Here is a 13,499-nt window from a genome sequence, read left to right on the forward strand (position 1 = left end):
AAAACCAAACCATATACATTCAGTATTCATGTTGATTGAATTTCACCGTACAAGTTTTCCATAAGAATACAATCCCTACTAAGCACTTTATAAATTTCACTGCATCTCTCTCTTGAGCGCAAGAAATTCCATAGATCCTAAAAGAAATGGAACCAAATTGTGGAATATTTTATTCAGTTATTGTAACAGCAGGTTCCAATTACAAAAATCAGTATTCAACTGGTAAGTTTTGAATCACCTCATCATGGATTTAACAGCATTTTCATCATATATATATATATATATATATATATATATAGCAGCAAAAACAAGAGGGAAAAAGAAAGAAACAAAAAAATGATTAACATCCTATGAAATGGACATTTGCAATGTCCTGATCTACATATACATTGAAAATGAACACCACATTGACAATTTAAAGAACCTTGAAAATGTTGATCCATTGAAATCACCGAAAAACAAGTTACCCCACAAATATGCATGAATTTGAGGTGCAAGCAGCCTGAAATTTGATCCATTGCCAATCATTTCAATGTATTAAATTTTCATGAACTAAATGACACATACAGCCTGAGAACTCAAACTTGATTGAGAAAACACATCACCCTGAAAAGAATTCAGAACTTTCTCCAGCTGATCGATTCCTCCTCAAACCAAAAACACCACTCTGGTTTCCAACATTCTTCTGCTGACCTCTCCCTTGGAAAACATATCTTTTGCTACCAAATCTATGACTAGAAGCTCTGCTCCCTGATCTTGATCCAGGCCTTTCAACTACATCAGCCTCCCCCCACACTTCTGACTCCCACTCGATACCAGTCATGCCCATAAGTTCCATCAAATCACTCCTGAAGTCCAAATCTGAATAGACTCTGCATGAGTCCCTCATGTTTTGCCTAACAAATTTACCATCCATGGCGTCCAAATTCTCCTTGGCATTTCTAAATTCAACAGGACGCCCCATTGTTTCCACCACCAAACATGGATTGTTAAAACCATTCCATGAATGTAGAGGAACCAATTTGCTCAACCCAGTTAACCAATCAACCACCTCTTTCATTGCAGGGCGGCGCTCCCTACAGGACCTCACGCATTTAGCTGCTATGACAGCCAACTGCTTCCTAGCAATAGGATCCTTAGGAGGTGCAATCCTTGGATCATAAACAGCAATAATCTTCCCTTTCTTTACAAAAGGAATTGCCCAATCCACAATAGAAGGTGGTGAATGTGCAACATCAATAGCTTTTCTACCACTTATAATCTCTAATAACAAGATCCCAAAACTAAAAACATCAGTTTTTGTACTCAAATTATCTGGTGTCACATAACATGGATCAAGATACCCAATAGTACCAGCTGGTGGGGTTGATCTAAGCTTATAATCATCAATACCACACCTAAGTGCCAACCCAAAATCACCCAATCTTGCATTGAAATTCCTATCAATTAACACATTTGCAGATTTAACATCTCTATGAAGAATTGGAGGTTTTTGTGAGTGAAGTGTCTCTAAGGCTTTCGCAACTTGCAAGGCTAATCGAATTCTTCGACCCCAATTCAAAGGCCTTGAAGAATTAGAATGAAGAACATCATATAATGTGCCATTACTCATAAATTCAACAACCAATAAACGATCTTGAGTATCATTAGTAAAGCCAAGAAGATTCACCAATCTGGGACTTTGAATTTTTGACAAGATTTCGATCTCGTTATCAGCTTCCTGGTTGGTTTCTTCGTTTCTTGAAGATGGTTTCTTGATGGCAACGTGGCGTCCCCTGAGAACAGCCTTGTAGACAGAGCCATGGCTACCTTTGCCTAGAAGCCTTTGGTCAGAGAATCCATTGGTGGCTGCTTCAAGGTCACTATAATCAAACCGTTGGATCTTGATGGGTTTTTCCTGCTTGATGGTGGAAGTTTTGGAAGATGAATTCAGTGTGGTTGTGGAGGTGGAGATTATGGAGACCGTTGATCCTGCTTTGCAAGAAAGGTAACCCATCAAAAAAGTTCTCTTTTTTTTTCAGGGTCTTGAAGGGTGTTTTTTGAAATGAGAAATTTGACAGTTTACAAGAACTATGAATCAAAAAGTCAAGATTTTTATCATTTCATTGCTCTGCTGCCAGTACGTGAAGAGGAAAAGTTGAAGGAATGAAAGGGGCTTTTGGGATTTGGAAAAAAATGAAGTGGCAGTTTTTTTTTTTCATGTGTTGGAAAGAGGAAAATTTTCGTGATCTCAAGGATTTTTTTTACCCATTGTTATATCTGCCATGATTTGTCTATGCTTTGCATGTTGACATTTCTAATATTTTAATGTTATGATTTTCCTTGTTCACTGACCAGAGGCTGTGGCCCTTCAACTGCCGGCAGGTAATTTCATTTCTTTCTCTTTCATGGCCAAAGTCAAGAAGCTAAAATACACAAGATATTCTTAGCATGCTGAAAAAGATATGTGAATAGCAATCAATGAAGCCTCGTCCATGTTTGCAGGCTTTGCAATCTTCTCTGCTGAAGTTTTGATGTTACATTTACTATTTTCTTTTTTAATTTCATGGAATGCACATGCCCTATAGGCCCATACCACTAGTTTTTAACAAAATGGAATGAATCTTGATTCAACTTCTAGATGAAAAAAAAAAATGAAGTTGATTGAAAGAGAATCAACACTCCCCTCTATGTAATTAATGAAAGACTTGATATATTGTAGCATAAAAACCTCGGAAAGGCTTACCCACTGTGATCTCTTTTGGAGTCTAGTCCTGACAATCAGAGAAAGTGAAAACTAAACCAAAGAAAACACCTTGGGCCTCCGATAGTTCTAGCTGGAGTCCACCCGAGCCCAACTTGTAATGGACCGACATCTTTATGGACTCAAAATTTTACCTACAAGGAAATGAAGCTCTTCTCCAATCAGGACAAGGTAATGCAAGAAAAGAAATGGATTACTTAAATAATCATGGTATTTATAACAATTATTATTACATATTCAATGATTTTGTACCATTAACAATCAGCTCTTCCTAATTCTATAACATTTTACAAAGCATAACAACATAAATTTATGACAAAACTTATGGACAATGGCCGATATTAAGTTAGGAAGTGTTCAATTGCCACTCAATTTCTAAGTGACTGCAATCCAACGAACATTTAACCCTATTTAGAGCTTTTTTCCTGTGTTGCAATAATGCTAGGGAGCATTCATCAACCTCCTTTGTCAAGTCATTATTCTTCCTTTTGCGAGGCAGTTCTCTTGAGAATCTTTTCCATTTGGATTCAAACTCACAAGCTAAAAAATAAGAAAAGAAACAGCAATATTATCATGTGTTTAACTATGTTGGATCATAGCAGAAAGTCAGGTAAATCTAAAGACATATGTCATATTAGCAAGTTTCACAGTAATAATTACCAAATTCTACAAACCTTTACCTCCTTTAGGAGTTCATTTGTTCGAGTCTTAGTATAACAAAGCAAAAACATTCACCTAATGTTACATTCATTGGCATGAATTAGATTACAGCTGAATTAGAAGTCACATGATATTTGCAATGAAACACCAAGGGTAGTAATTAATATGCCTAATGAGGCAAGGCAGGCAACCAAATAGAACTGTATCAAGACAAAATTTATCCTAGAAATTTCAAAAGCTGTGATATGGCTGTTGCATTGAGCCGTTCTTACAGGAACACTGGCTGTACAACAAAGACCTTGATGATTAAATGCAGAATCTTATAAAAGATACTATGAAGACAGCAGTGGAAACGTAATGAAAAGGAATTAAATATATGCATTAATCTAGATGAATTGATGGCCTCGCAAGACAAAGGTTTGATGATAACCTTAAACGAAGATAACAGACGAGCTAACAGTTAGAAAAGGATGAAATTATCAAGAAGACCAGTTGAACTCAAAGACTTCAGAGCCTTTATGAAATAAAAATTTGCATTTCAATTCATAGAAATAACTAATAAGCATAGTGCAAATACCTTCACTTTGGTCCCTGAAACCTCGAATTAGGCAGGCGCAAACCCATGGCCGTCCAGCACGGGATGCTTTTGCACCACCCTTTAGTTCACCATTATGTTGTTTCAAACTGCATATCAAAGCTCAATAATCAATATTTAGGGGGCTCAGTCTCACTTATTTTGAACCGTTTTCTTACGAAAAGCGAAGCGAAATACCCAAAGCAGAGTCATTTGAAGGAAACAGGTATTACAACTTGTTGCAACAATCATAAACAAAGCTCACAAGTTTTCAAAAGATTAGCTTACGTAAAGGAAATTACCCATTTGCAAGAGAAATTAAAAAACTATATGAAATAAGCAATTTCTACAAATTTATCAATAAGACTGTTCAAAAACCAGCAATCAAAATTAAACCTAAATAAAAATTAGACCCAAATAAGGATTTCAGACACAGTTTGAAGATAAAGCTTAATAAAATTGGAATATAAGAAAATGGCTATCGTACCGGCGAGAAAAATCGATGGTGACACCGATATAGGTTTTGATAGGGGCATTAGTGGAAAGAATTAGGTATACGCACCATGGTTTTAGTTTTGATTTTGCAATGGGACTGGATTCTGACGACAACGACGATGATGGTTTTAGGCAATTAGGGTTTGGATTTGGATGTTTCACAGAACGGAATGTTCTCGTGAGCAGCCTCATCATGTGATCTGACCAGGGGAGTTTTTTAATTTTGCGATTAATATACAACGGTCCAGTTTTGCCCATTTTATTTACGTTACTCTGACTGAGTCAAAATTCCGTTAAACTTCAATAGCATTTTTTTTGTTAAACAAAAAGAGAAAATTTCAGATTATTGCAAAGTTCCGGTCTTTTTATTGACTAAACCCGTCTTCCAAGTTACATCCGAACTTCACGTAGTTGATTCATTTGTCAATAGTCCAAATTACACCGACTGATTTATATATTTACTCTAAAATATTTAAATTCATATATTTATATTATATTTTATAAAAAAAAAACTATGTATAAAAATATTTAATTTTTTTTATTTTATTAAATTTATATTTCATAATTATTAAAAATTTAAATTATATTTTTTTAATATCATATTTATATTATATCATTATATCACATTTTAAATTACGAGTATAATCAAAACTTATAAAAAAATGCCTAATTCAAAATCAATATCAGTATTCAGGGCTTGGTTGACGTGCCTGTGATTCATTTGGTATCAATCATACAATTAACCATGAGAGAATGTACAGAAATTTACATTTATCTCATGGAATAAAAAAAACTATATATAGACATGTTATCACTATTTGGCTTCTAACTTGCCAAAGCGAGATTTAAAGTAAGATTCTATCCGCTCCAAAGTGAGAATTTGGATCCAAAAAATCGCACTATCACTGATTTGTTTGATCCTTCTCTCATAAATTCCAAGTCCTTGGCGATGCTATTCTGAACACTTTCCATTTCCATATTATCACCTCGTAAGGGTAATGAAACAGCACCCTGAGAATCCAGGTTCTTGATCCATCCACGTAGCAAATAATTCACCACCTGTATATCCAATTACAGGAAATTTGTCTAAATGCAACAACATAAAAAGCATGAGAAAACTATACTCTGATTGGATGAATTTGTTAAAGTTTTGAGAGAATGGAAAATTTAAAAGGAAAATTAAAAATTATGCAGTCATTTGGTCTTAACAAGTTACTACACAACCAATTTCTATGTACAATCATAACCATATTATATTTCATATATCTCTTCTTAAAGAAAAGAAAAGAAAAAACTACCATGGGAACGTAATTGGTAACCACTTTTTAACCTATGGCCAACAAAATACTAAAAGGTCCTAGCAAAACTAAAATTCAAAGCTGAAATTTTATATACAAAAATGAATGATTATCAGGGATTAGACGTGAAAAGCAAGCCAATCAGTGACAACATACCTCAGGAACTTCATCATGAGGGCAGTGACCAGCTGGGCTGATCTCATAGTATGGAGCTTCAGGAACTTGCTTTTTCGCCTGAAGACCCCTGACACGCTTCACCCAGGGGTCTTCTTTTCCATACATAAGACAGATACGCACATTGTTCATATGACACTTAAAAGAAACAAAAAACAGAAAGTCCATAACTTGAAGCAGATAGGTACTTTTCCACATAGAATGCACATGATTTGGTCATACAAGTTAAAAACTATTCATACTGTGTACCTTGATAAAGCCTCCCTGAAAGAAAGCTCTCCTTGAGGAGCAAACATAATTGAAGCAAATGATGCAGCAGCAGCAGGATGTTGTCTTGTCTTAAGAATATGAGAAAAGACTTTGTCTACATTTATAGAATGATCTACATAAACCTGTCTAAGTACATCGGCAATACTTTCAGGATCACTTATTTTTTGCCAACTGAAATCAAAAGGTGGGAGAAGAAGTTAAGTAAGAGCAATAAGAGATTTGAAGTAAAGAGACTGCGGCAGCTTGCTCCTGGAGTCCTAAATAAAAATATCAAACAAACTCTTTTGAAACTCTAAAAAATTTTACTCTCAAAGTGAAGAAAACAATTGCAAAATCACTTACCTCTTTTCCAAGTAAAAACCTCAACAAGATAATTATTAATATGCGATATCTATGGGTTTAAATGTACATTTCTAGAAATTTAATGGTGATGGAATGGCATTCCATGATGAGAATGCCATATCCTCTAATATCAAAGCAGAAGGAACTTACACAAATTCAGTCAGCTTTCTAACACTTTCTGGTAGAGGAAATGTTCCAGACCATGAAAATATCCTTGCTAGTCTTGGAGATTTTATTGGATTAGGTAAAAATCCCCAAAAAGGAGTTGCATTAAGTAGTGTAACGCCCTTCACCAATTGAGGATTGCATGCAGTAAAGTATAGCGCAACAAATCCTCCGAGTGAGTTCCCTACAATGTAAACCGGTTCACCAATGACCTGTGAGAGAAAGAACTAAGGTCAATATTGATGTCTTTACACTATATTAATGCATTAATTTATCTGAAAACAAAGGGTTATGTGATTACTAATTCAAAATCCTAAAGCCATTTTAGCTATAATACGAGATTTCCTTGCTCAACTGGGGTAGCCTTAAGACAAATTAAGACAACAGTAAGCAAATGTAGCATGAAGTCACATATACACCACTATTATGATCAATATATAGAAGTATTAAAGTATAGATAAATAACCTATGTGTTTAAACATGTGAGGCATTGCGAAAGGAATGGATTAGAGTTAAAATGTAAATCTGCTTGTATCTCTTCTACAAAATAGTGAACGTGATCCCGCCATAAATCCATAGAGTAAACCAGATCACTTGCCCATGGCTCAGTTTTATTCCCAAATCCCCACACAAAATTCTTCCCTGCTGTGATACCCTCCTCCTTAGAAGAGGAAGTGGGATCTTCAATAGGCAATGACATGCCTTGCCCAAGAAAGTCAATTGCCCATACCCTATTATCACGACCCAAATCCTTCAGTTGCTTTTCATAATGAAAAGAACCAACACCAAAACCAGGAAGAAAGAGTAGTGGCGGACAATTCACATTTTCCCAACCTGATTTCTCGTAATGCACATTAAATTTAGGTTTCCACTCCCAGAAACAACTGCTTATTGGAGCACCAGATTCAACATTGGACTCATCAGGCAACCCTGGAATCAAAACCTTGGTTACTGATTCCCCACTTTCTGACATACTTCCAACGTCATCGTCACTACCAATCACATAACCATTATAATTCTCAGTGAAGACCTTTGATTCACCATCGTTAAACCCTTCAAAAGCCTTGAAGGGCCTTGAACCTTCACTATAATGGACATTCTTCAAAAAAAGGTGATTTTTATTAGATAATCCCAGTGACGCACTTCTGTAATGAACCCTAGTACACCAAAGCCTGTGCTTTCTACACAAAAGGATCTTTACTTGCTGTCTACTTGGGCTTTTGTTTACTAATGATCTCTGCTTTAAATTACAGCATGGAGGAAAATTGTAAGAGATGACTTCTGTGCTTCGAAACTTTGCTCTGTGATTATCAAAAACAGCAAATATCTCAGCAAAAAGTTGACTTTATCATATGGATTGATTACAAAGAGAAAAAAAAAAAAAGAAACCTTTCTAGAGCCTAGTAGCCACTTGATTGACCTTTTCAATCAAAGGATTAATGATAAATTCTTTCATCAAGAAGAAACCATAATAATAATAATAATAATAATAATAATAATAATAATAGTAAACTAAAACTGTAGGAGCTCAAATTCAAGAAAGAAATGAAAATAAATAGAACCAAAACACAAGCTTTTCAGGGCAGGATTTCTTCTTAAGAAAAAAAAAAAAAAGAACTTTAAACTAAAAAAAAAGGTAGAGCATGTGAACTTATTAAATATAATATATATATATATATATATATTATATATATATGCTTTAGCATAAAGTATGGAAGGAAATTGATGAATCAGCAATTTGTTTATTCTTAAAAATAGAAAGGGAGAGATTGAGCGATGTTTAACCTCTAATTCTTAAAGACAAGTGTCATTGCTCTTTGCCTTTTTTTTGGTTGGGAGAAGGTGCAGTCTTTTCCTTGAATTGAGGAGATTCCAGCACAATCTATAGAGAAACAGAGAAAGTCGGTTGCTTCAAAGCTTCTTCTTCCTATAAAAAGTCAAGATATCGATGAAGTGTCTTTTTTTTTTTTTTTTTCTTTCTGTATTCTTCTATTTTGTTTGTGTGCTTAAACATGTTACTAAAAAAGAATCAAAATATTTTTCCTTCTTTTACTTTTGTTTTTTAAATTTCCCATTATAAATAAAAGAATTAAAACAGAGAATTACCAATTGTTGTTTCCATTCATAAAAATCTTTTAGGAAAACAAACAAACAAGGGTTTGGGTCGTTGAGGAAATTGAAGAAAGGGAGAAGCAAGAGCAATAGAAGTAGATACCTTGTCAAATGCAGTAAAAAGAAGATACTATTGGCCGCAGAGAAAACTAAGCAGAAGAGATAATTATCGATATGCAAATACGACTGACCCAAGTACTACCATGTTTTCAACATTGTCCCAACAATGGTTTGGGATCCTCTGTCTTGATGTTCACAATGATACGACTGCCACATTTTCAACAATAATATTTTCATACGTATTTTAATAATGCTCTTTAATAATTTATTTGTCCGAACTCATATACTGTCAAATGCAAATACAAATACAAATACAAATACCCCTGTTCCTGCTTGTCGGTTAACCTCTAAATTTATTTTATTTACTTCTTTTTTACTATATTATTAGGTGAAGTTGAAGGAAAAGAAAAAGAAAGAATTTGAATAATAAATTGACAAAATCGTTAATTGAGTTTGATTTGTTGAATATAGTCATTTGACACTCCACCAAATCGTATTTTTGTTTAAAAAATGAAAAACTACAATAATAAATGGAAAATTGTCTCTTAGTCAAGAAAAGTATTCTAAACGACAAAACCGTAAAATTAAGTGTCACGGCCTCCGATTTTAAATTAAATTTCGTGCGGTCTTATATTGAAAATGGATTCTGTATGTGTAAGTTAGTTTAAGAAATAAATGTACGGACACAAAATCAACACCAAAAAATAAAATATGAAAGTTTAAAAACACGAGAATGCTGGAACCGAGCCCGTGACATCAGGCCTTGGCTACAACCGCTCAAAAGACCCAAGGACTTGGCTTCCTATTCACCTAGTAAGCCATCAAAATTTGGCAGTGAAAAAGGCTTTTTTTTTCACCAAAAAGGAAAAAAAAAGGTTCGCAATTGTGCAACAAATACTTGAACCCAAGTTTTTGAAGGAATTGATGCCAGGCAGGAATCAGAGAAGAGAAACCAGGGGTTGAACATTGCAGAAAACTATCAAGGTTCTTTCTTCAAAATAACGTATAAAACAAAGAAAGAAAGAAAGCAGTGACTGCCTTTAGCATTAATGCAAAAGCAGATTATGCAGAAAAAATAACCATTAGCTATCTACTATTGTGCCTACCTTTTAAATTCTGTCAAGTAACAGGAATTTTCATTTAACGAGCAAGAAGATAATGGCTAGTGACTAGTGAGTTCTGTCTTTCACGATCCGAGTAAAAGCATTAACTGTCATTTGATCAATAATCATCTTCCGCTCTTCTATGATTGACAAAAGTTTCTGCCGCACTATTTCCCAGTATCCCCTGAGTTGGAGCTGAGCTCTTTAACTTCTTTGATCCAGCTGGGAGAGGAGCAGATTGCTGCACAACCAAAACCGAGGCTGGTGATTCCAAATCCGTTGATACTAATGTCTCCCCAAGCGGTCCCAACTCCGGGAAATCACTCCAGTTTGATAGCCCTGATGTCAATGGAGATGTTCTGTCATGTCCTCTTCCTACTACGTACAATTCGAAATCATTGTAAACAGAAGTTATGGTCGATATAATCTGGTCTCCACTGTTAACTTGTTTCTCGATGTAAGCTATGGATTGGTCGTGCATTGTCCTGAACCTGAACTCGTTTAAATAATCATCATCAAGCTGCTTCTGCTTCTCTCTCTCAAACATGGCTGTGAAAATCCCTGATTCATCATCTTCTTCAACGTTCTCGGTCAACTCAGAAACGTCTTTTCCTGGAAGAAATCGCACTACGGTTAGTACTAGACGTGGAGTGCCTGTCATTCTCCAGGCATAAGCTAATGCCTCTCGGTCATCAGCACCTTCAACGAACAGCATGGCAATGCGACATTCCCGCATGCCACGGTGTGATTCTCGGGAAAAGGTTGAAGTTAGGCCACGATCCACAAGTAAGCCAATGGAACAGGGTGCAGTTGCCAGCAAATTTTGATTCACTTGTTTATGCTGAATGTTTTCATCTGTCCATCCGCCAATAGCATTTGGTTGCTTGTGAAATGGGATCAAAATGATATTGGCGAGCTTGTCAAGTGCGAAGTTGCTAACATCCTCGTGCATGGTGGCGTAAGGGGACACTGCTGTTAGTGGCTGAACAGTGACGGCATGGTTGTCGTTCTCGAAGGATTCAAAGGCATTGACAATTTGCTCCGCCTCAGCTTTTTCTCGAGTGGCATTGTTCCCAGCATCAGCGGTCTTACTCTTATCATGGAAAATTATCATTGCAGAAGCGCGTCCTGCGAGCTCAACCAAATGGACAGCAAAGACAATAATCGGGGAATTTCTTGTGGCATTTGAAATTTGCAAGAGATTAATCAAACCGGACAAATTTCTGGTGGAATGAACGCATGCAAGGACTCGAAATGGTGCATCTGGGATACTTTTCTCTAAGCTCCTACGATTGTATTGCTTCAAATGCCTCGCGCTTTTGTGAGTGAAACTGACTACGGGGCCAATAATGACCGTCATAAGTAATATAGCAGCAATAGTCCAAGAAAAAGTTTGTTGGTCAAAACCCTGAAATATATATTTGTGTATATCTTTAATTACTGCGAGGTATTGGCTTGCTTATATACATATATATGTACACATAATGGTAAAAACTCTAAAAAGCAAATTAAAACTTGCCTTCATGTTTCGACCTTCATTAAGAATAATGAGCGCAAGAGCACCTTTGGTGTTCATCAGGACTCCAAGAGCCAAACTATCTCGCTTTGGGCACCTGAAGTGGAGGCAGACAAGAAGAGTGCTTACAATCTTGGCAGAGGAAGCCAGAAGTACAACTAGCAGCACCATTCCAAAAGAATATTCAGCAAAAATATATGCGAAATTGGTTCTCAAGCCAGTAAGCAAGAAGGTAGGGGGCAGCAGAATCCCCACCACGTAGTCTTCAATTTTGTCCATGATCGTAGTCCCAAGCTCTCCACCGGGTATCATGAGTCCAAGCATAAAAGCTCCAAAGTTGGAATGTGCTCCACATAATTCTGTGATATATCCACAAAGGAGCACCAGTGATAAAATAAAATATACGTGCTTATCCGACGTTGATGATTCTTTGCTTGCTGCTGAAATTTGTTTCACCGTCCAAGAGATAAATGGACGCATCATAAACCAGAAGATTGTCATTCCCACCATGATTGTGATTGCCACGAACAATTTCTGGCGCCCATTGATTAAAGATATTGTTCCCACAAGAACAAACCAACAAGATAGTTCACTAACAACGGCTGCAGTCAAGGCCGTTTTACCAAGATCCGTGTAAAGGAGCTTGAGGTCTGAAAGTATTCGAGCTAGGTCAGGAAAACTTGTAACGCTGAGGGCAATCGACCAGAAAAAAGCACCCATCTCAGGTGCCCGTTGTGTTTTTTCTTCTTTCAGCACCAGGTGATGTAATCCCACTCCTGCAATGGAGGGCAAAATAATACCAGCAAGGGCAACGCTCAAGGCCGTTTTTCCTATTTTCCGAATTGGGGTCAAGTCCATCTCCAGACCCACCAGGAACATATAGAAAGTTACGCCGAGGTTCGCCATTGTCTCCAGAAACAAGCCACCCTCAAAAGGATTGATAATAGGTGATATCCAGCCCGTTATACCCAGGGCGGTTGGCCCTAGCAGAATGCCAGCCTATATACACGATGAAGAAACAAAAATTAACAACAAAATTAAGAACCAAGAAGGGTTGAAATTCAATTCTACTACATATGCAACATTGAATATACATACAAGAATCTCAGAAAGAAATTGAGGTTGACGAAGAGGTCTGATGATCAGCATCAAAACATGAGTAAGCGCTATGAGGACACTTAATTGCATCATAAAGATAGGCATCCTTTTCATCAAGGGGTTCACGGCTTGCCAGTAATTGTTGGCTATAGGCTTGGTATCGTCGTAACATATGGTAAATTCATTGTTCATGCCAAAGAATATCTTGTACTTTCCTTTGGTCACGAAATCTGATGTTTGAGCCATTTTTGCATCACCTAATTCTTCACCTAGCCCAGGGCCTTCACCACTAATCTTATATTGAATCAAACAAATATGAGCAAACGCATATGCCTAGACCAATATTTTGAAGAACAGAAATTAAATTAATGGGCATGCAGCCGATTACTCAGGAATACAGGTTGTCACTATAAGCTGAAATAAGAAAATGATTGTAGCTGATGAAATTTGAATTTTAGACTTGCCGAATAGCACCTATGTGGTTACATAAACTAATTGAACTAAGTTTTAGATTCTTTGTTATTATTTTGTTGAATTGTTTTCTTGAAAATGCATCTTGTTGAGTTGTTAATTGACTTGAAATTCAACTAATTATCGTAATCAATCAACTTGTTAGTGGTTTTCATCCACTAGATGCCCTACAAATTAATGATTAAATCTCATTCAACTGATCACTTAAGGAAGCGACTCAATCTTGTCTAGACGTTTTCATAATCTGATTTGGGTTTGAGAAAAACTGTCCTGCTAATTTTACGTATCTGAGTGTCTTATGTTTAATTTCTATATATGCTGTTAATTATATATAGTTAATTTAAGTTAATCGGAGTTAAAAATCAGCAAATTTAGACTTACTGAATAAAATGTATATTATAATTAATACAAAACTAGC

The 13,499-nt window shown here is 36.1% G+C and overlaps 2 protein-coding genes and 2 pseudogenes across 5 annotated transcripts; all 4 read right to left on the bottom strand.

Annotated features, from left to right (window-relative positions):
- Window positions 1–321: 321 nt before the first annotated feature.
- Window positions 322–2,876, bottom strand: LOC111313708 (serine/threonine-protein kinase-like protein At3g51990 pseudogene; annotated as a pseudogene). The gene is made up of 2 exons (XR_016332623.1): window positions 2,726–2,876; window positions 322–2,405 (listed from the first exon to the last, which is right to left on the bottom strand). The product of XR_016332623.1 is annotated as a serine/threonine-protein kinase-like protein At3g51990 pseudogene (transcript).
- Window positions 2,877–2,918: 42 nt separating this feature from the next.
- Window positions 2,919–4,726, bottom strand: LOC111313709 (Excinuclease ABC, C subunit, N-terminal). 2 transcript variants are annotated; one of them, XM_022914397.2, is made up of 3 exons: window positions 4,540–4,726; window positions 3,981–4,087; window positions 2,919–3,283 (listed from the first exon to the last, which is right to left on the bottom strand). In XM_022914397.2, exons 1-3 carry the CDS (start codon window positions 4,665–4,667, stop codon window positions 3,090–3,092), a joined length of 429 nt encoding a protein of 142 aa, XP_022770132.1. In that variant the 5' UTR covers window positions 4,668–4,726; the 3' UTR covers window positions 2,919–3,089. The 2 variants fall into 2 exon arrangements, with proteins under 2 accessions (XP_022770132.1, XP_022770131.1); XM_022914396.2 differs by having other exon boundaries at window positions 4,465–4,724.
- Window positions 4,727–5,112: 386 nt separating this feature from the next.
- LOC111313710 (pheophytinase, chloroplastic-like) lies at window positions 5,113–9,860 on the bottom strand (annotated as a pseudogene). Its single transcript, XR_016332757.1, has 10 exons — window positions 9,792–9,860; window positions 9,621–9,695; window positions 9,036–9,100; window positions 8,828–8,936; window positions 8,536–8,603; window positions 7,251–8,022; window positions 6,707–6,933; window positions 6,187–6,385; window positions 5,927–6,082; window positions 5,113–5,531 (listed from the first exon to the last, which is right to left on the bottom strand). The product of XR_016332757.1 is annotated as a pheophytinase, chloroplastic-like (transcript).
- Window positions 9,861–10,063: 203 nt separating this feature from the next.
- On the bottom strand, window positions 10,064–12,856 carry LOC111313655 (cation/H(+) antiporter 15-like). Its single transcript, XM_022914323.2, has 3 exons — window positions 12,611–12,856; window positions 11,516–12,511; window positions 10,064–11,404 (listed from the first exon to the last, which is right to left on the bottom strand). Exons 1-3 carry the CDS (start codon window positions 12,854–12,856, stop codon window positions 10,115–10,117), a joined length of 2,532 nt encoding a protein of 843 aa, XP_022770058.2. The 3' UTR covers window positions 10,064–10,114.
- Window positions 12,857–13,499: the final 643 nt, after the last annotated feature.

The sequence above is a fragment of the Durio zibethinus genome, chromosome 23 (assembly GCF_047325235.1).
Source record: "Durio zibethinus cultivar Kanyao isolate XHJ-2024 chromosome 23, ASM4732523v1, whole genome shotgun sequence".
In the NCBI taxonomy this organism is placed as follows: Eukaryota; Viridiplantae; Streptophyta; class Magnoliopsida; order Malvales; family Malvaceae; genus Durio; species Durio zibethinus.